This window comes from Protopterus annectens, chromosome 1.part0, assembly GCF_019279795.1.
Source record: "Protopterus annectens isolate FY-2018-M chromosome 1.part0, PAN1.0, whole genome shotgun sequence".
NCBI classification, from domain to species: domain Eukaryota; kingdom Metazoa; phylum Chordata; order Ceratodontiformes; family Protopteridae; genus Protopterus; species Protopterus annectens.
The window spans coordinates 1,622,938,964-1,622,961,267 of NC_056725.1; the positions used below are offsets into that span (position 1 = coordinate 1,622,938,964).

Here is a 22,304-nt window from a genome sequence, read left to right on the forward strand (position 1 = left end):
ACCAGTCCCATGGTTCTACCTTCTTTCAGACCGAAGGAAAAAAAAAAAAAAACTTGCAAGGAGCCCTTGAAAACTCAGTGGATTTAGTCTATGGCTCAGCTACTTGGGGGGGGGGGGGGACTACAAAGTGTCCAATACTGGTTTCTCAGACCATTCACTCTTTCCTACAGAACTGTCTGGTGTAGTTGCTACAGCCACAATGCATCAGGAGTTACTCGTATCATCTCTGGCTGTTCAGGTACCCTCAGTGGACATGGGAGAACAATTTTCTTTGGTCCTGGGAAATTCATCAAGTATTGCATTCCTGCATAGGTAGGTGGTGAGCCATTCCCGAATTGGTCCTGTTTTAGGGATATCCCTTCAAGAAACTAACAAAAAAGGGAAAACATTAATTTTCTTCAGTGTTATTCTGTCAGTAAGGGAGAGTTTATTAGCTTTGCTAAAGTCTTATTGCAGGCTTTAAACCCTTTGATAATGACTGGAATTTTTTGTGGAAATAGAGCAGTTTCTGAGGATTTTCTGTCAGTTGTACTTGATTAGGATATGCATAGGGCATCCACTATTTTTGTGCCCATGTCCTTGATTCTAATCAGAGGGGAGTATTTCCACTGAATCTCCTGTAGATGAATTTTCCTTTCTTGAAACTGTTTTTGGGATGCATAATATTTTTCAGGGGGAACAAGTTGATATCCCTACTTTTCTGAAGAAGAATTATGTTTTGTTACAGGTGTACTTTCCACAACCTACACCTATTCCTCCACTCTTGCCAACCTTGGATAATGTCTTTGGTATTTCCTGCATGTTCCCCACAGCCATTCTACAGTCCCCAAAAAGGCAGGCAGACATTATAAAGTTCCCCAGTCTTAGAAGTATTTGCTTTCTCATCCCAGATCTGACCCTGCAGGTCTAGTTTAGATGCAATGAAAAATCTGATCAGTGTGAGGAGCATTACTACCAGTTTTCCATCTTCAGAAGGCAAGTTCTCGATAAAGTTTAGTATTAATTTTGTATCCTAGTGATCTAAACATACTTTAAAATGTGCTTATGACTATACTGACTCTTGTGTCCTGGGTGTTTTGCATTGGTACATACTCGGATGTTTATGAAAATGTTGAATCTATAATTTTATATAAGGCAGTTTTGTTTGGTCCTTCTACTACTAGAGTACTAAAACAGTTTGATGAAAAAAGGAAACAAGTTCCCAAGTTTACTCAGATCTTTCGTCCCTCTTTCTCTAAGTCAGCTAAAACCTCTGGTGCCTTTTAACACAAAACAAGCAGTTCCAACAAGTTTTTGTCAAGCAGGCTATAAAAATGTTCAGAGAAGTCTAAGAAAACATCCTTCATCCTGTCCTACTGCCTGGTTCTCCACTTCCCCCATTGGCAACAGATTGTTTATGACAAATAGGATATATATGAGTTGTTCAGGAGCATTACAGATGGCAGTGGGAAAACTTGCCTCCTTTTTGAGTAATTCCTCGTCCTCTAAGTCAGACTTCCTTGCCCGCTCCCCCATTCATCGTTCAAGTGCTTAAATGGGGGGGGTTTAGAACTAGTTCTCTCAAATCTGTGGGGGAAAGTTTTTGTTTTGTTTAGGAATTTTTCTCGTGCCAAGGAAGGATCTCTCTTGGAGATCAGTCTTCAACCTATCCTTTTGAAACCTGCTTATTAATGTTTTAAAGTTCTAAATGTTGGCCTTATAGACTCATTTTTTGGTAGCACTGCATTTGAGAGATGCTTATCTCATTGCCACCAATTTCAGAAGTTTTCTTAGGTTTTGTGTGTCTGGATTGCACCATCCGTTCTCTGCATTACCCTTTGGATTATCCACTGCTCCTTAGGTGATCACAAAATGTTTGGCTCCTTTGAGCTCCTCTGAATACATTCCTACAGAACAGATTTTATGTCATTGCCAAAGGCAGATTTTTTTTTTTTCAGGAAAGAATGAAATCAGCAAAGTATTTTTGGCAAGTATGGCAGGAGCATGACAGAAGACTTTATACCACATGCAGTAGCCAAAAGTTCAGGTAACCCAAGGGTATTAAACAATAACACTAACATTTTCAGAAGACTTAATACAGTGCAAGCCAGTGCACATACAGTAGGCTGTAGCTGCACTAGCGATGACATCTCCAACAAGAAAAAAAGCAATTTATTAGTTAATTAAATACAAATTCTGCACTCAGTTGCACCCCCAAAGTTTCTGTGCCTTCTCACAAAAGAATTTGAGATCTTTCACAGCCAAACCATGACTTTTGTGATCTCTTACAGCAAATGTTGCCATGCAGCTAAATGAGTTCAGAGTTCTGTTCTAAATAGGGATTTATGTTCTAGCCATTCGAAAATATCTGCAGTGTGTCTCAAGTTGTCAGATATAGGACATATACATGTAAATGTTGATGAGCTAGGTACCATGATTAGCATTTGATGTCATACAAAGAAGTTCCAAAGAAATCAGCTGGAATGAAGGCTTTGTGGAAAAACGCACACACACACTGTGTTCTGTCTCCTGACATAACATGGTGTTAGAGAGTAGAGAAATGTAAAATGAAAGAATACAGATGCAGAAGTGAAAATTATATATTTGCTTTCAAGAGGCTTACTGTCTAGATTAGAACTAATGAAGCATAATTTTCATTGAAAATGTATTTCAGCAGCAAGCCACCAGGCAAACTTTCATTATAAGAAAATTTGGCTAAAAACTTGAAGTGTTTGGTTAAGAAATTCGATTTAGTCTTCACAAAATATTTGCTGAAAAGTCTAAAGAACTGCAGTGTGCAGCATTCTTGCATGTTGCTAAGAAAAAAAGTCATAGAGATATTCTCTCTCTTTTCTGGTTGAGGAGAAAGACAATACAGCAGCACTTAGATAATAATTCAGTCATTATTACTAACCTAGAAATTCTGCCATTTATTAGATATTTGTTTTTATAAGAGCTCAAATTCCTACATAATCTACAAATGCATATCTTACGAAACTGATTACCATTTCTTAAATGCATCAACTAGTGAAAAGAATGTATGTAAATATAAGTTGAATAGGTACAAAATAGGAAAGGCAGGCTGTGTTCTAAAAATAACAGACAATGATGAGTCATGTGGCTGTCCAAGATAGAGGTACTTGCATGCTTTTAATTCCAGACTATATTAAACATGTCAGGAAGAGCTGTCCTGCATTTATTTGAGTTCGGAGAATCTGTGGTAGGAAATAACATTTCTGCAAAATGTGTAAATGCAAAAACAAAAATCATGACAATCACAGAAGCCATAAACCTTAGAGTCCTGAGAAACTTTCTGGCTGACGTCCGAGACTGATTTGAGTAACTCAGAAAAAGTACCAACTACAGTTCCACTTTCTCCTGAAGAAGGTATGCCTTTTACATGGATGTAGCCAGAAAGCATTCTAGAATCATAATCATGTGAAAAGAAATCAAGGAGGGTTTTTGAATGTTGATCTGTATTCCTAGATTGACAAGGAGATTTCTTACTGATGTAAGAGACTCCTGACACTTACAGAAAGACTCTGCAAAGACAAGTAAGAAATCTAAATAAGAAAAGTCTGGATGTCATGCAGTCAACAATGCATGCATCACATGTATTACCTGTAGCACATGAACTACTCTGCTTCGTCACCTTTGTGGAGTTCTGAAACTCCTGGGAATATCTCCGTGTGCAGACTTGTCTGAGCTAGTTTTGTCTTGTTTGCTGTGTGCAGGCAAGGTGCCCATGGACATGGTCTTGTGCCATTACCTCTAGGAACCTAATGGCATTGTTTGCTGCTGTCTTGCAGAATATGTGCAATGATATTGGGTGATGCATATTGTAATATGCTAGAGTTAGTGACCCTTAGCAACAACTAAAATTGTGATTTACAAGTAAAACTATGTAGGGAGTTCAATAGTGCAATAGGTCAACAGATGACAAAGTCAGCAACAAGAACATATAACTTGTTTTACTTAAAAAGTTGAAAGATCTTGTGCAAAAGTATGTGATAAAACTTCATTGTTTAATAAAAGAGTGCTTGCATGCATCTTTAGCAGAATTTATTTTACGTTTTTAATACCCCAGCCAGACAGAGAAGTGTTAGGAGGTACTTCCCAGTTTTGGTAATCGTTTTTTCACATGGGAGTGGGACGTCTGTACATTATTAACAAACTGATCAGTTAGCCTCTTCAAGGACCAGACCAAGTGAACGATGTCCAAAGCCAGCCCATAAAAACATGGAGAAGACAAATGAACCATCATGTGTCAGTTAAATGCATTTGTTTACCAAGAAAGTCTGACTGGGCATAGCCCCTTTTTTTCAGAGGACCAGGGAGAAAAGCTCCACAAAAATTAATCATACTTTACAGAGTTAGTAATCAAGTGGTAAGGTAACATCTGTATCAGATGCACAGTGTAATGCAAAGTACAGAAATATATTTATATAACTAGATAATGTAATACCATCATCAGACTTGAAAGGCTGTTTTTGTAGAGAGAGTTTTTTTTTTACTTTGTTCTTGTTTAGTTTCTTTACAGTATTTGTCTTTTAACTGCATCTGTCCTTATGGAATTCCAAAGCTTCAGATTAGTAAGTAGCTAGCCCTCTACCATTATAATATAAAGATTATGTATGACCAAGTGAGTTTATTTTAAATGGGTTTGAATATATATTTTATCTTGCATTTTTACTATACCTGGATAGTTACACTCTGGTCTGGTGCTCAGTTGTTTATATTTGTGTTCTATCCAGTTTACCAGACTGAGGTCATCAGTGTGGGATTTAACCTTTCTAAAGCTGCAGAAGCTTTTCAGAGTTGATTGTGTTACGTTTGGGAGTGAGCAGTATGGGACCTTGTGTATTTACAAAAGGAGTTGGGCTTGAAAACACTTTTGACACATTTTTCAACAAAAGTGAAACTGAACTTCTGAAATGGGGCATTAGTTTACAACATGGTTATTTATATCCTCTTTGCATGTTTTATGTGGTTTCTGCTTTTATTTTTCATCTGTGGTGCAGTACATTTTTTTATATATTTTAAGTTAGTTTTGCAGTCTTTGCTCTAATTGTACCTTTTAGGTCTTGATATGATCATTTTCTGAGTCCATTTTCATGGTTGATTCTCTTAACAAATCTGTAGAAAATATGACTTCACATTGTCTTACTCAACATTCCTTCCAAAAAACAAGTTTGTTTTCTTTTGTAATTACTTAAATACTGAGAATAAATTCAATAAATTATGTCAGTGGCTTCTGTTGTATTTGTTCTGCACTGACTTAAGTCTTGTATTACAGGTAGATGTGCATTGTGTTAAGTACCCATTTTCAGAAATATTTGTTTTACATGTTGTTCTTTGCATTTGTTAAAACCCTTAGAACAAGAAACAGCGTATGATGGTGAGGGCAGCTGTGCTGAAAATGAAGGACCCAAAGCAAATCATCCGTGACATGGAAAAGCTGGATGAAATGGGTAAGACATTAAAAATGTAACCAGGTACACTAGGTTCGTTAGAAGCCAATGTTGTATGGCAATACACTATTTGATTTACTACTCAGTTATTTATTTTGCCTTTTTTTTAAATAGACTTTAATTTTGTACTTTAAGCAGTATTGTTCCTTTTGATTATAAATAACATTGCAAAAGAAGATAAAATGTTTTTATTACTTGACCTACTCAATGATTAGTGTCAGTTTTTTAACTTTTATTTTGTCAAATAACCTGAAGTCCATCATCACCACTACAAATCCCCTGCTGCTGCTGCCCTGCATCTGGTTAGCCATGCCTACTTTGAATCTGGTAGTCCTCTGCGCTTTTTCCTTTTGCCATATTTTCTCTAAGAAATTGACTTTTTCTGGCCAGGTCTTCTACCTTTTTCCAACATCCCGGTTCTTGTATGCATTTGCAAGCATATTTCATAATGGCTTACACTCCACAGGGGCAAAGCCATTCTGGAGGCTGTGGTTAAATAAGAGATCGTAGTGGGCCTGATAGGTCCTGTTTTCAAACTATTTAAGTGGCACCCTGGGATATTGTTAGTACCCTTTGAAGCTGTGTTTTTAGCTTTAGAGTGTTGACCTGTTCTTTGGTTATAAACTGGTAGAAGAGTAATTGAAGGTATTTCTTGGGGGAGGGGGGTTATTTGAGGGTTACTTGAGGGGATGGGGTCTGAAGTTATCGGACAGCAGATTTGCTATATCTTACGGCTGAGCGTAGGTGATGCAGTCTGTAACTAATTCCACACATTGTTGGGTGTTGCCTTTAAGATTGATAGATAACTGAAAAATACTGTATGGTTTTCCTTAGCTTGGGAGGCTATTTTTGCCTCAGAATTTGCTTTTGACTTGTTTAGACTAATGAATGAGTTTTTTTGCTCTGTTGTACAAATTCTCTCTTACTTCTAGACCATCTTTTTATGTATTTGTTGTACAACCTGTTTATACCAGGGGTCCACCAGGGTGGCTTGTTTTTGCAGTTTGTCTTAGGCTTATTTTGGTCTGGTACTGCGGTTTCTGTGCAGTTGTTTGCATGGTCATACATGGCTTTTGTGTATCCCTCTGCATAGGCCTCTGTGTTTTCTGGGCTTGAGGAAGCTTGGAAACTAGTTATGATGTCCTTAATAGGAGGTAATTCACCTTAGAAAAGTTCTTAAAGGTTTTGGGGTTAAGTGAGGTCCTAGTTTTATATTTATTTTGAGGGAGACCGCTGTGTGATTTGATCTAACCAGTGAGGACATCAAACTCTGGGGGGACAACACTGTCCCATATTTGTGAGTACCAGGTATGGGATATTTGTACAGGCTAGCTTCTCCAGGGCATTTGAATTGACAGTCTGGAAGTCTTTGAGCCTGCATGTTAGTGGTCATGTATGCTTCCCAGTTAATGGGAGTAGTAGTTGTAGTCACACATGAGTTTGGTATTGGGTTGAATGGTAAGTGATTCTAGTAAATACAAGTATGATGTATGCGTTTCCTGGTTTATGGTGGGGGACCTGTAGCTAGCGAGGATATGGTAATGGATTTTTCCTATGGTTAGTTAGACATGGAGAAGCTCAAGTATGTTGTATTGTTGGACCAGTCTTGAGGTGTGCTTTATCCTTTATGTAGATGGATACACTTCCACCTTTTGCCATTTCATGTGCAGAGGGTGATCAGAACGTGTGAAAGGCATTACAGCTGTGCACTGCCATGATGCTTTCCATGGCTTTGAACCATGTTTCAGTAACTGCACAGAAGTCTGCTTTCTTCAGGTTGTGGAGTGCTTCCAGGGAGTGTAGTTTCTTGTTGAGACTCCTAGCATTGAGAAGTAATACCTTTAGCTTATCCTGAGTACAGTTTGTTCTGTTGAAAGGCTTTTCTGTTTGACAATGCCTAAAAAGGCACAATAGGGGTAGATAATGTTTTGGCCAATGCCTGAAAGCCTAGTGGTGACAGGTGAAGACCATACCTAGCAAAGCAGTGTGGCCTGTAAATCTTGTTCTCCCAGGCTGACAAATATTCAACCCTTTTGGAATACACCAGTAGCTAAGCCAATTATTAAAGTCAATCATTTTCTGTTGGTATTGTGGCATCATCCTTGGAGATTGTAGAATACAGTTAAATGTGAGGCTTGTACCTGCCTGTGACACATATTTTGAGTGCTCAATCTTGTCTGTCTTCATATAGTCCAGGGAGGTACGTCTCGGGTCATTTACGCCAACATGCACTATGACTGAATCGTACTGGTACTTTGGGTTTAGTGATCTGAGTGCTTGCATGATCTGGTGAATCCTTGCCCCTAACAGACAACTAACTGTAACCTTCTCCTTATCCTGCCTGGTGAGAGGAACATCAGTGCATCTCATAATGCAGTGTCCTTTGACCAGAATATTGGGTTGTGTGGTGTTGAGCCTTATGGGCTTGGTAGTTGAGACATGATGAGATGTGGTTTTATGTGTTGTGGTAAGAGTTGTCTTGTTTGTGTGTATGCAGAGTTTTTGAGGACTGCGTCTGAGAGGCATTTGAGGTTTGGGTAAGTTACATGTGAGCAGCTGTGCATATTTTGGTCTGTGTGTCTGGTCCTTTGTAAGTGCGGTAGTGTGTGTGTCACTAGCAACCTGTTTGAAGTTTTTTTGCTTCTGTTGAGAGTGCTTCCTCCAGTAACATTGTGTAACTATATTGTTCCCACTGTATTCATTTGTTTCAGAATTAAGTGGCTGTCAGTGTACATAAGGCAATTGCTACATTACTTCAGGATGCCCATGTCCACCAAGCTAGTTGCAAAGATAGCAGGAAAGTGCCTGTCCATGGTTGCAGATCCTTAATATGTGTTTTACTAGGGAAAAGAATGGAGGGTGTTTGCAACCAGACGAGGGATGGGTGCTTGCTTAGATGCTGCCCAGTGCACAAACCATTTGCTCTTTCAGCAGTGATAGTTCTGATTGCTGTAATAACATAATCTAGAGATAACCATATGTGGCAGTGCTGCTCAGCATGCAAGCTAGTTGCTCCTTGAGTAGCTCAGGACTGTGGAAAATTTCAGTGTTCGTTTTTACAGGGAAAGTACAGCTTCTAGTGATTGCAGATGTACAAAACACCACTAACTTCCGCTGTGTAAAGCAAATGCAAGCTGTATACAGAAGCAGAAAAAAAACAAGTTTTAAATTAGATATACACACAAGCCATTCAGGGAAGTGCACAATAAGCTTTCCAGCAGCAATTCCCTACTCAGGTGAAATCAGCTCTCTCACTCCACGAGAGGGCAACCTTTAACCATCTTAATGTAAAATGCAACATGCATATTTTCCTTTGTCTCCTTAGGCCAAATGCATAAAATTGTGAGTCCTGTATGCCTTCACAACATAAGGACTAATATCATTGTGATGCTTTTGAAAGTGATATTTCCAATTATTTGAAATGTTCATATCTGGTAAAAAAAAGTTATTAAATTACGAATTGGTGCACAGAAATTCAACATGTAGATGCTCCATTACCTCTGCACTTAAAAACATAACCTCATTACAGATGTTTGTTGTAGTAATTGCTTTTGCATTTCTCATCTTTGGGACATCCTGTACACAGGAAACTGCATCTGGCCCATTTTCCCAGAGCTTCATCTTCACGCAGGGCTTCAAACAGTGCTCTCCCAGCGAAGGCATATGTGCATCAGTGGCATAAAGGGTGCATCAGCTAATGCCACCTTTAGTTCTTTCTTACTGTGCAGTGTACATAACTTGTGATCCAGTGCTCAGTCTGTCTGCCTGCCTACTTTTAGCAGCCAGATAAGTACTCTATAGGGTGTTTTTGTTTCTCTCATTTGTTTTTCTATTTGATTGTTTGGCTTATGTCTGGCACAGAATTCAGTTTTGAATAGTGTTTTGTTAATGTTAATTACTGAGTTAGGTAAAACAAATCCCTGCAAGCATTTTCATGCTGGGTGTTGGTTCTGCTTTAGCTCTGAGCATGACACACTAGTGACCATATTGTGCTTATTTCACCCCATGAACAGTCCACAGAAGGTGTCAGTCTATCCTGGATTTTGCATCCCAAAAAAGAGGTGGGGGGTATGCCTGACTCTGAGCTGCCATGGAATCCTGCAAAGCGTCAGTAGTCTACTGCCTAATAAAAAAACATACAGATAAATGGGAAAATCGTAGGGAAACTAAAAGCTGTTCTAGCAACTCTGTGTTCGTAGATGTGCTTTCACAGGCCCTACTCACAGAGTCTGTTTTAGCCGAGGTCTGTGGCACAGGCACTGTGCAGTGCCCTCCCCATTAGATTTCCTGTGTATCCTACAGGACTTCTGAGGCCACAAGCCCTTTGGCTTAGAAGGCCTGTTTTTTGATATCGGAAGGGAAAGGTGGAGTCCCCTACTATCCTTGTATACAAAGAGGTTCCCTAAGTTGAGAGACATAAAACACTGAAGTATGAACTGGTGTCTATATTTACTTCAGCCTGTGCCTGGCAGTGTTTCTTCCTGTTCGACTTTGTGGGCTTCTACCAAGATGTTCTTCGTGTTTCACTGTTGCAGTCATTACAATTGGGTTATCCTGCTGGCAGGCTACCCTCAGTCGGCCTGAGTTCCAAAGTCTAGGTCCGGCGTTGGTTGCGGTCGCCTCTTCCCTGACGTCAGTGTGCCAGGGGTATAAAATATGCAGCCGACGCCATTTTCTCCAGTCTTTCTTGCCGCACGGTGCCCGACGCAAAAGCAGTTTGCAAGTGCCAGTCGGCCGACTCCTGAGATTTTCGTGTTCGAATTTCAAATCCGAAGTGTTCACTAAAAAGCTAAGTACCCCATTGCGGAAACTTTTTTCTTGCTCCAGACCGATGTCAGAAAAAGTTAATAATTGTATTTCTTGTGGGAATCAAATACCTCATAAGGACTTTCATTCTTACTGTATTCCTTGCCTAGGCCCTGACCACGACATTGCTAGTTGTCAGTTTTGTGCTAGATTTAACCAATGCACTATTAAGCGTCGGTACGATTTTGCATTTCACTATTTTGGCAGAAGATTTAACTATACAATGTCGTCGGATAGACATCCGACTACCAGAATTCACAAGAAACGCAAGGAAAAGGACAGGCATCCAAGGTCCAAAACAGACGAGGCTTCTTCTAAGCCAGTCGCCGGTTTGTCGATTCTCAGTAAGGCGCCTTTGCAGCCCCTGACGACCGCTAATTTAGACTCGCAGGCTGCTACCGACACCCACGTGGGGTCGACCAGGCTGCTGGAAGCTCAAGGTATTGGTCCTTCGGAAACTATTCCCTTAGATGGGTCTGGAGCCGCTGAGCAGGCATCTGCTTCTGAGGGTGTTTTCAGACCTACTCAATTATATGTTAAAACGACTTCAGCTTCAAAGGCAAAGACTAAAGCACCTTTAAAGACAAAGAAACAAGTACAACAGCCTCATGGACAGACCTCCATGCCTTAAAAACAGATGCTCAAAATGGCCGAAGACCTAATTACTCTGATCAGGGGTTCCCATCCCCCTCCTGATAAGAGACCTAGGCAAGAGACAGAAAATGAATCTTCAGATCAGGTTTCCATTTCATCTGATTCCTGTTCTGATCAGGAATACTCTCTTCCTCCCTATGAGGATTCTGATGCTGAAGAATCAATCCCTTCAGCCTCTCCTCCTGAGGATTATTCTTTTGAGGAAACTTTACATACCATGAGGGAGCATTTCCACTGGGACAGCCAAGATTATTCAGAATCTAAGAAAAGGCTCAGAGACTTCCTTTTACTACCACAACACAGGCCCCTAGCTATTCCACCTGTGTTAGACATTGTAGATGATGTATTTTCAGAGTCCAGTCTGACCCCTGACTCCTTACCTCCAGCTCCCGTTAAGCCTGACAGGTACTACAGGGTTCCTGACTCTCATAAATTCCTTTTCAAAAACCCTGCTGCTGATCCAGAAACTATTTCTCAGGGTCCCAAAGGGGTCAAGGCTTCCACTGCAAAAAGCCCTACTCCCACTGACTGGGATTCTAGGGCACTGGACAGATGGGAAAAAAGATTTACACTTCTGCTACCCTGGCTGTACGGGCTTTAAATTGTCAGTTTCATATGCTCAAATATCAGCAATATATTATGTCACTGCTTAAACACAAAATGTTGATAAATTCTGAATGTGCAGAAAACAAAGAAATGCAGGAATTATTGCATGCAGCTGAACAAGTTGGAAAGCATACTTTGCAATGTGATTTTGATTCTCTGGAGGCCTCCGGCAGGGCCGCAGTTACGGGTTCTGTCATTAGGAGGCATGCTTGGTTAAAGGAACAAAATCTACCTGATCATGTTAAAGCAAAATTATTAGATGTTCCATTGCAGCATGATACTTTGTTTGGTGTTAAAGCAGAAGAGGTGTTAAAGAAAATGGAGGACAAAGCTAAATCTATGCAAACAGTCAAGGATTTCTTACAGGTACAGCCACCAAGATTTAGCAGACACTGGCCTACAAAGAATTGGTCCTTTCCAGTGTCAGACAGGCCACAAAGGGGCAGATACAGACGCCCTAGAGGCAGATCCCAGCCCCAAGGTTCGTTCAGGTGTAAAGAGTGGGGTGCTTCTACCTCCAAAACTGGAGAAGACAAATCACAGCCATACAGGAAACAGTCTCAATGACTTCCCCCTGCCTGCACCAAGCACTTATCTTCTGGCAGCACCTTTAGGGGGGAAACTAGCACTTTTTTCTCAAAATTGGCACATAATAACCCAGGACAAATGGGTTTTAAACATAGTATCACAAGGCTACAAGTTTCACTTCCATACCCTGCCAAGGGCAAACGGTTGGCCAGACCTGCCAAAACATCAATGGGCAGAGCACAAAAACAAGTCTCATCCCTCATGGACATGAGGGCCATTCAACAAGTACCAGAGCAAGAGCAGGGACAAGGATTTTATTCAAGACTGTTCTTGGTACCCAGAAAGGACAAAGCCTGGAGACCAATACTGGACCTATCTATTCTAAACACATATCTGGATGTTCCAAAATTCAAAATGTTGACTACAGCAGCTTCTGCCCATGTTGGGCAAGAAGGCTTGGCTTGTGACTAGATCTAAAAGAGGCATACCTGCATGTCCCAATCAGACAAACATGCAGAAGATACCTCAGATTCAAAGCTGGCTCAATGCACTACCAATTCTCTGCACTGCCCTTTGGCTTATCTACTGCGCCCAGGGTCTTCACAAAGTGCCTGGCACCAGTAATTGCATTCTGCAGTCAGAGGAATACAAATATATCCTTACTTGGACGACTGCCTCATTCAAGCAGAGAACAAGGACATTCTACTACAGCATCTGGCGTTTGTAAAGAGATTTCTACCATGCCTAGGGTACACAGTCAACGAACAGAAATCAAAACTAGTACCCTCTCAAGAGATAATATTCATGGGTGCAAGCTTAAATACAACTGCCCAGATGGCTTATCTCACGCCAGACAAAGGCAACTGACTACCTATTTCAAAATGTTGGCAACAAAGGCCCAGTTATCTGCAAGAAAAATTCTGCAGGCTTTGGGCTTCATGGCGTCCTGCATTCTACTAATTCCATATGCAAGACTGCATATGAGGAAACTTCAATGGTACCTAAAAAGTGTTTGGACTCAACATTGCCACAACCTGGAAACAATAGTTACTCTCATTCCCTGCCTACAACAGGAGTTTCGATGGTGTGCGAAGGCCTGTCACCAGAACAAGGGACAGCCATTCAATCTATCCCCAGCCACATAGACATTAACAACGGATGCATCGGATTATGCATGGGGAGCCCACATGGCAGGAAACTGTATTCAAGGCACATGGTCCGCAAACCAAATGCATCTACATGTCAATCAAAAAGAGATGCTAGCTGTTCAAAATGCCCTGACAGCCTTCAAGGACCTACTTCATCCGGGACAACTACTGATAAAGACAGACATCACCACGGTCATGTGGTATATAAACAAGCAGGGAGGCGCTCATTCTTACCCCCTTTGCAGACTAGCCATGACTTTGTGGGACACAGCATTGACTTACCAAGTACATCTGCAGGCACAATTCCTGCTAAGAAAGATAAATACTCTGGCAGACGAACTAAGCAGAAACCTCATGGATCCCCACGAGTGGAAATTGGATCCACAAGTCTTCAGCATGGTAGCAAGGAAATGGGGGTGCCCGGACATAGATCTATTTGCCTCACCTCACAACTGCCAACTAAAGAGATTCTGCACAAGGACTTATCGCAGACAAGCATGGAAAGTGGATGCCCTATCTTTCAACTGGGAAAACTTAACAGTATATGCCTTTCCTCCTCTGCCTCTCCTCCCCAAGGTACTCCTAAAGGTCAGACAGGAGAGGCCAAGAATTATACTGATTGCCCCAGACTGGCCACACCAGTACTGGTATCCAGTCCTAAGGAATTTGTCTCAATGCCCAGCCCTGGACCTTACCTCAAGTGCCTCATCTACTGTCCCAGCAGAGCAATCAAATCCTGCACAGCCAACTCAAGACCTTAAATCTGGCAGCATGGTGGATAATGTAGTCATACAAAACACACCTCTCACTAAATCGGTGATGGATGTCATTTTGGAGGCCAGGAGGCCTAGTACTAGAAAATCCTATGCTGGAAAATGGAAGAGATTCTGTGCTTGGAACCAGGCACAAGGAATTGACACAGCTGTACCAAATATTCCTCAGATTTTGCAATACTTGACTGAGATGCTGGACAAAGGCCTATCCTTTTCATCTATAAAAATTCATGCCTCTGCCATTTCAGCTCATTACAATACAGAGCCACCAATCTTTTCTCATCCTTTATTAAGGCAGTACCTCAGAGGGGCCAAAAATTTAAGGCCTCCAAGGAGATCACCAATACCTGCATGGGACCTCAGTTATGTCTTGGAAAAACCCACCCTGCCGCCTTTTGAGCCAGCCACTACAGCTGATATAAAGTTTTTTATCTTGGAAAACAGCTCTGCTCCTAGCAATAACTTCTGCAAGACGAGTCTTTGAGCTACAGGCACTCATGACTGTGGAAACTTTTATCCAGACAGGGTTTCTCTGAGGACAAACCCGACATTTATGCCTAAGGTAGTGTCCAGTGTGGCCCTTAACCAAACTGTTCATCTGCCTACCTTTTATCCAAACCCACAAAATAAGGGGGAGAGAATTCTACTTTCTTTGGACATAGTCAGCTATGCTTCTATTTGAACAGAACCAAAGCTTTCAGAAAGACAGAGCAATTACTAGTGGCATATGCTGCAGGATCACAAGGAAAGGCCATCTCAAAGCAGACTATTTCAAAGTGGATAGGCCACTGCATTCGTTTCTGCTATTCACAACATGGCAAACCAGTACTTAAGGGCATTAGGCCACATTCAACCAGAGCAGCAGCCACTTCAGCAGCCTTCCTCAGGGGAGTACCAACCAAAGACATTTTAGAGGCTGCTACTTGGAGTTCAGTGCACGCCTTCACAAAGCAGTATCACTTACCACTCTACTCCAAATCCAAGGCAGGCTTTGCCACTGCAGTTATGCAGGGCCTAATAGCTAATCCTAATGCTATTTAGCTCCAACCTCCCAACCTTAGCTTTGGGATTCAACCCAATGGTAATGACTGCAACAGTGAAACACGAAGAACTTAGTACAGTTGTGTACACTTACCATAAATGTAGATGTTCGAGTGTATTCACTGTTGCAGTCCAGGTTACCCACCCGCCATCCCCCATTTCTTTGCTGGAATTTATCTGTACTTCTCTATTCCGTACAACCTATGTGGTGTATTTGCTTGTAGATGAAGGCAAAATAGATACTTTGGCGCATACATGTTTTATTGGAAAATTTTTAGCCTACCCTTTTGGGGGCACCTGACATCTGAGGCAAGGAAAATTGAAGAAAATGGCATCGGCTGCATCTTTTATACCCCTGGCGCACTGACGTCAGGGAAGAGGCGACAGCAACCGATGCCGGACCTAGACTTTGGAATTCAGGCTGACTGAGGGTGGCCTGCCAGCAGGATAACCCAATTGTAATGGCAGCAATAGTCAATACACTCGAACATCTACATTTATGGTAAGTGTACACAACTGTACTTTCCTAACCAACCTGTCAGAGTATTTTATGTAATTTTTAAAGACTAGGAGACCAGACTTGGACTTGCATGAGGTGTCTGGGGTCCCTTAAAAAGAGTGGGGTGGATCTTCTGCAAAAGGAGTCCAAAATATATGGTTGTGAAGCAGATAAGCTGGCATACGTGGGTCAAATTCCATCTGCTGAAAACTGTGATTCTGACACTGTACACTCCCTATTCTGTGCTTTACCACTAAAGGATTTTTCCTTTAGAGATGCTGTTCAAAAAATAAAGGAGGTTTCCTATTAGGAAATTAGAGTATTCTGAAGCCCAACAATGGTACAGAGGTTATATTGGCTTGCCTAAACCTAGACTTCTAGCTGGTCTTCCAGTGCCAATTGTCTGGAGAATGTGTCTATGGAGCATAACTCCTTTCCCTTCGCTGCTAGGAAAGCTGTACCTTAGCCAAAAAAACACACGTAATCATATTTGGAGTCTCATAATGCCACAGCAGCAGGATTTTAAGAATTACTAATGTTGTTGTTTGTCTTTTTGGCTTTTTCCCAGTAAGGGGTCGCCACAGCGGAACTCCAGTCCGCCAATGGTTGGCAGTAGATTTTTACGAAATGCCGAGGTGCCAGCTCGACGCCCAACCTTCAACGAAAGCACGCCCATTTACGCACGCTTGTCTTTCGAACGCTACCCAACCACGGGGAGGACATGCAGACTCCACACAGAAGGCACTCCCAAGCCACTCCGAGTATCGAACGGGAGAACCTCTTGCTGTGAGGTAACAATGCTACCGCTGTACCACCGTGGCATTTATTTGCATTAATTCACTTGTTCTGTCATTTTAAGTTAGGTTTTGGTCTTTGAAGTATTTCTATGGTTAATTATGTATATATATTATTTGATGTATTGACACTCGAACCCATTAATGTACCTTCTTTGTTGTATTATTATTTTTATTTAATTTCTTTATTAATGAATAATCCAGGACAAAGATAATTGGCAGTTCTTATCCTTAATCTCTTTGTGATAAACTGCTATAATTAATTGTGCCCAGGGTAGAAGAGGCCTATCTTACATTTAAGACAGTTCAGGAAGACAGGACAGTTTTTTAGTCTGCTTTGTTCTTGGGAAGGAGGAGCTTGTAGCAATTAGCAGATCCTGTCCACATGAATTGTTAACTCCACTGTCTTTTGTGATCAAGCAGCCAACTGCTTGTTTGAAATGCTGCTGTCAGTGACCACTTCACCAAGGGGGATGACTGCTTCCATTTCTTGATTGAAAATGTCTCTGCTAGGGTTACCACCTGTCCCACTTTGCGAGGGACAGTCCCTCTTTGGGCAGATGTGTCCTGCAAAAAAATTGTAAAAATGGACGATGTCCTGAGATTTTAGGGCAAAATTATTTCCTATATTTATGCAATAGTTGCATAAAACAGTTATTCTGTATCTGAAACACCTAAATGTTATCAGAAATAGAATAAGCAACTAAAATTCTACAAGAATAAGCTTTTATTTAGGCAAAAAAGTGATGTTCTGTCCTTTCTACTGGCCATGGGTATGTTTTGGCCTGCAAAATCTTATGTTTATACCACAATTGTCCCACTTTGGGCATTTGAAAAGGTGGCAACCCTAGTCTCTGCTGTTGGCATTTGCCGCATTTTCATTTGGAAACCCATTTTCAGATTCACAAAGCATGATTGTTCAGGCCATGGTTTCAGAGTCGGATCTCCTTTGAGACTTCATGGCTTCAGAACTGTGCCTTTTGAGGCTTTCCTTTTTGTTTTCCTCAAATCTGTCCTGGTAGGGAGGTTGTGTGTTACTGTTATAGGTGTCTTTCAACATTTATCCACTCTTATAAAGTCATATGTAAAAGATAACTGCTCACTATTTTTCAGCTGATCTGTGAGAAGGCATTCTACACTGAGTCCCACCACCTCTGGATGAACTTTCTTTTGAGTCAGGCATGTATATAATTTTATATATATGATTTTTCTGTGTCTTTGTACTCCTCTGGTGCTTGGGGTAGACAGAAAGGAAAACACCAAGAGTACATATGTTTTCTTAGCTGAAGCAGATGAAGCAGTCTCTCCTGGCCAGAAGCATCATGATTTTGCATGAGAGCTAGAGAAAATTCTGACAAATGCACTGCTGGACTATATCAGAAGAAAAAGAATGTCCAAGTTATCCACTGCAGAAGGTATTAAGGTTCATGCCACAGGTTAAAGGGACAATCCCAGGGATTTTATGTTTTGATTCAGCCTTTGTTTACGTTTCAGGTTTGCCTTTCTGAGCATGCTCACCTTTGGCTGAGGGGGGTGGGGGAAGAGTGCCTGCAGGAAGTTTCAAAGGTGTTAGCCAAATTCCATCTCAAATTGCAGCTGTACTGACAACAGCTCTCCCTGTAAGCCATTCATTAGTTTAATCTGTGCATTCTACCCATTGAGAAAAGTAGCCTTTCAGGCATTTTACGACCTGACTGCTGCTGGTACTCTACAAAGCACATCACTAATGCAAGGTTTTTAAAACATTAGTAAACAGAGTGTTTTTTCCCTTCATTTCATGTTTTATTCTGTGGTGACTATGAATCCTGGCCAACTACAACAATTTTATGACATGGCTTCTACCTACAGAAAGCATCTTGAGTGAGGCAAGCAGTAGTGGAAACCATATTTCTCTTTTTCATTTCATGTTTTACTGTTTTCTGATTTTTGAATACTAGCCTGATGTGGTGACTTTCTGACCTGCTAGTAATTCCACAGAAAGCAAGTGTGACAGAAGGTTGGAGTATTAGTAGACACACACTTCTGTTCCTTTTTCAGCTTCTAGTTTGATATGTGCTGATTTCTAGATAAATGTACTATTTTTATGAGTGGGCTGCTTGTACATCTGTAGAAGCATGAGTGATGCAAAGTTAAAAAATTAGTATAAACTGAACTTTTCCTTTCACTTCGTATTTTATTTTTTGCTGATTTCCGACTACTAGCCAAATGTACTTCCTAGTGTACATGCTACATCTTAGTGAGTTACTACATTGTATTATGTTACTTCTTTCTCTTTTAACCGTATATCTGTATGAATCTGTTTCTAGACTATATGTAAACAAATAACTAAAATGATAACTGTACAGCAGAGGACCCCACAGGATTTTTTGCAGGGGGGGGTGCAAACCGAGAGCTCCCCCCCACGCAACCATTCCAGTGTCCCATTACTTGGCTATTTCTCCCCAGTTGCCATAAACACTGTTCAAAACTCTCGATGTGCATACTGTTTTATGCTTTACTTCAATAATGATTACAGATATTTCAATTTAATTTACAACTTTTATTTCAAATTTTATAGCACAAACTGATAGACATTTGCTAAACAAATGAAAACAGACTTAGCATTAAAACTTCTCTATCTTTGAAACTCATATTCACTGAAACAGCATTGAAACCTACATTCAAAGAAAATGCATCTGGACAGTGGCGGTTTAAGTTTACCTTTGGGCTGTTTTGAAATCATAGGCCCCTTGCACACATTTTAGGACCATGCAAAAGTTCTTTGATTCATCTTCCTGACTGTATTATTTATTTATTTATTTTATTTTATATTTGTTGACCGGGAGTGTCCGACTGGACGTAGGTCCATTTTCAGCAGAGGCCCGGGGAGAAAAGCTCCACAGTTAAAATAAACAGACAGTAGTTACATTGGATTACATAGCGATTAACAGTTTACATAGCAATTACTTACAACATATTTACAGATGAAGAACATAGTACATCAGTAGACAACTAGAATCTTTGTCTATGAAGTACATAACAGACATTAACAAATGTTAAAATAACACGTTCCTGCTGTACAAGTGCTAGGCTTATGAGCATCTGAGCTTGCTATGATCAAGGTAGTTAGTGGAGTGGAAAGAAAGGTAGTGGTTGGATGGGGTGGGTGATATTAGAGTGGGAGTTGCAAGGGCATAGCCAGCATGTTTTTAGGTGCGCTTGTAGTAAAGTTTTGAAGTGGGTGCATGATGATACGGAGGTAAATGTTCATCGTGCATACAGCTGCAGTAATCACAGATGGGTTCTCTGCTGTCAGGCGGTCCCTCAGTCAGCCGAATTCCAAAGTCTTGGTCCGGCGTCGGTTGTTGTCGCTTTCTCTCCTGACGTCAGTGAGGCCGGAGTATATAAGACACAGCCGATGCCATGTTCTTTAGTCTTTTTTGCCACGGTGCCGAAGCAGAAGCAGTTCGCAAGTGCGGTCGGCCAGCTCCTGAATTACGGAAATATTGGAAACGAAGTCTTCATTAAAGCTAAGTACCCGTTGAAATTTTTCTTGCCTCAGACCGATGTCAGAAAAAGTTAATAATTGTATTTCTTGTGGGAAGCAAATACCGCATAAGGATTTCCATTCCCTCTGCATACCTGGTTTAGGCCCAGACCACGGCGTCTCGGGCTGTTGCTTTTGCTACTTTCAATAAGCGCACTATTAAGCATCGGTGAGTTAAGCCCAACACTATTTTGGTAAAGCCTTTGATTATAAAATGTCGACGGATACTCCGACTACCGTTTTGTCCAAAAAACACAAGGACCGACACGCGAGGCCCGCGGTCCCCGCCGACACCACGCCAAAACAGGCTACACGTGGTCCGGTTCTCAGCGAGACGCCTTTGCAGTCCCTGACTACCGACGACACTCCTTTGGCGGTGTCCTCTGTACCCGAGACCGCTGGTACCTCGCCCCTTTCCCAGACTACAACCACCGAAGCCTTTGCTAATGTTGAGTCTACTAATGTGGACAGGTCCACTTCCACCCATGGTGTCTTTAGACCCTCATCTTCTTTTTCTATTAAGGCCTTTACTAAATCCAAAGCAGCCAGGCATCCCAAGAGGCCTGTTGCACAGGGCCCATCTCCAGGCCCCATGCCTAACAAACAGATGCTTAAAATGGCTGAGGATTTAATTACTCTTATCAGGGGTTCTCAACCCCCTCCAGACAAGAGACCCAGAGTGGAGGAAGATTCTCCCTCTTCTGATCAGGGATCCATTTTATCAGAACATTCTGATGTAGAGGAACACTCTTACCACCTTTTGAGGATTCGGATGCAGAGCAGTCCATTCCTTCTGTATCTCCTCCTGAGGATTTTTCCTTTGGGGAAACCTTGCACACTTTGAGGGAACACTTCCATTGGGAAGGCCAAGACTTTTCAGATTCCAAGAAAAGACTTAGGGAATTTCTTTTGTTACCTCAACACAGACCTCTGGCGATACCTCCTGTTTTGGACATACTTGATGATGTTTATAAGGAGGATTGCCTTAACACGGATTCTCTGCCTCCTGCACCAGTCAAACCTGATAGGTACTACAGAGTACCTAACTCTCACCAATTTCTCTTCAAAAGCCATAATGCTGACCCTGAAACCATTTCTCAAGGCCCCAAGGGATTGAAGGCCTCCACTGCCAAGAATCCACTTCCTGCAGAAAGAGAGTCAAGATCTTTAGAAAGGTGGGGAAAAAGGTATATACCTCGGCCACCCTAGCCATGAGGGCCTTAAATTGTCAGTTTCATATGCTTAAATATCAACAGTTCCTGTTATCACAATTAAGGAATAAAATGTCTCAACCTGAACAACCAGATTTGAAGGAGTTACAGGATATGATGCATAGTGCAGAGCAAGTGGGTAAACACACCTTACAATGTGGTTATGATGCCCTAGAGGCCTCAAGTAGAGCGGCTGCTACAGGATCAGTCATTCGCAGACATGCCTGGCTTAGGGAACAAAACTTGCCTGATCATGTGAAAGCTAAGCTTTTAGATGCTCCTTTACAAAAGGATGTGCTGTTTGGTACTAATGCTGAGGAGATATTACGGAAAATGGAAGAAAAAGCCAAATCTATGCAAACTGTCAAAGCTTTTTTACAGGTTCCAACCACCACGTTTTAGCAGAAATTGGACTTCAAAAAACTGGTCCTTTCCAGCCACTGACAAGCCCCAAAGAGGTAGATACAGACGCACAAGGGGCAGAGGACAATCACAAGGATCATATAGAGGCCGACAATGGCAAACTCCAGCACCAAGAGGTGGCGAAGACAGTGCACAACAATACAGGAAACAAACCCAATGACTCCCTCATTTCCATGCCAAGCATGTCTCAGCTGGCAGCACCTTTGGGAGGAAAGCTAGCATTATTTGCAAGAAATTGGCATATTGTCACAACAGACAAATGGATCCTGGACATTATAAACAGAGGCTACAAATTTCAATTCCACACTCTTCCAAAAATGAGAGGCATGCCAAACCTGCCACACAATCAAAGGGCAGAGGCACAACTACAAATTTCAAAGCTCATAAGAATGAGAGCTATTCAAGAGGTACCTACTCACGAACAAGGTCAAGGTTTTTATTCAAGACTTTCTCTGGTACCAAGGAAAGGAACCGACTGGAGGCCCATTTTGGACTTGTCCATCCTAGACACATTTTTACTCGTACCAAAATTCAAGATGCTCACATTACAGCAGCTTCTTCCCATGCTGGGCAAGGAGTTTTGGCTGGTAACATTGGACCTCAAGGAGGCATACCTGCATGTCCCAATCAGATAAAGCTGCAGAAGATACCTCATATTTCTTGCAGGTTCAATCCACTATCAATTCTCTGCATTGCCCTTTGGCTTACCTACTGCACCCAGAGTATTCACAAAGTGCCTGGCATCAGTGATTGTCTACTGCAGACTTCAAGGGATACAAATTTACCCTTATTTGGACGACTGCCTGATCCAAGCGGACAGCAAGCACATACTTCTGGAACATCTG

General features: G+C 41.5%; 1 protein-coding gene across 1 annotated transcript in view; it reads left to right on the forward strand.

The window, feature by feature from the left end:
• WBP11 (WW domain binding protein 11) overlaps positions 1–22,304 on the forward strand; it is a gene marked incomplete in the record, with an annotated part of 1,089,603 nt that overhangs the window by 350,591 nt on the left and 716,708 nt on the right. The window contains 1 exon segment of the mRNA XM_044068181.1: positions 5,357–5,450. Coding sequence (XP_043924116.1) covers positions 5,357–5,450 — 94 coding nt within the window.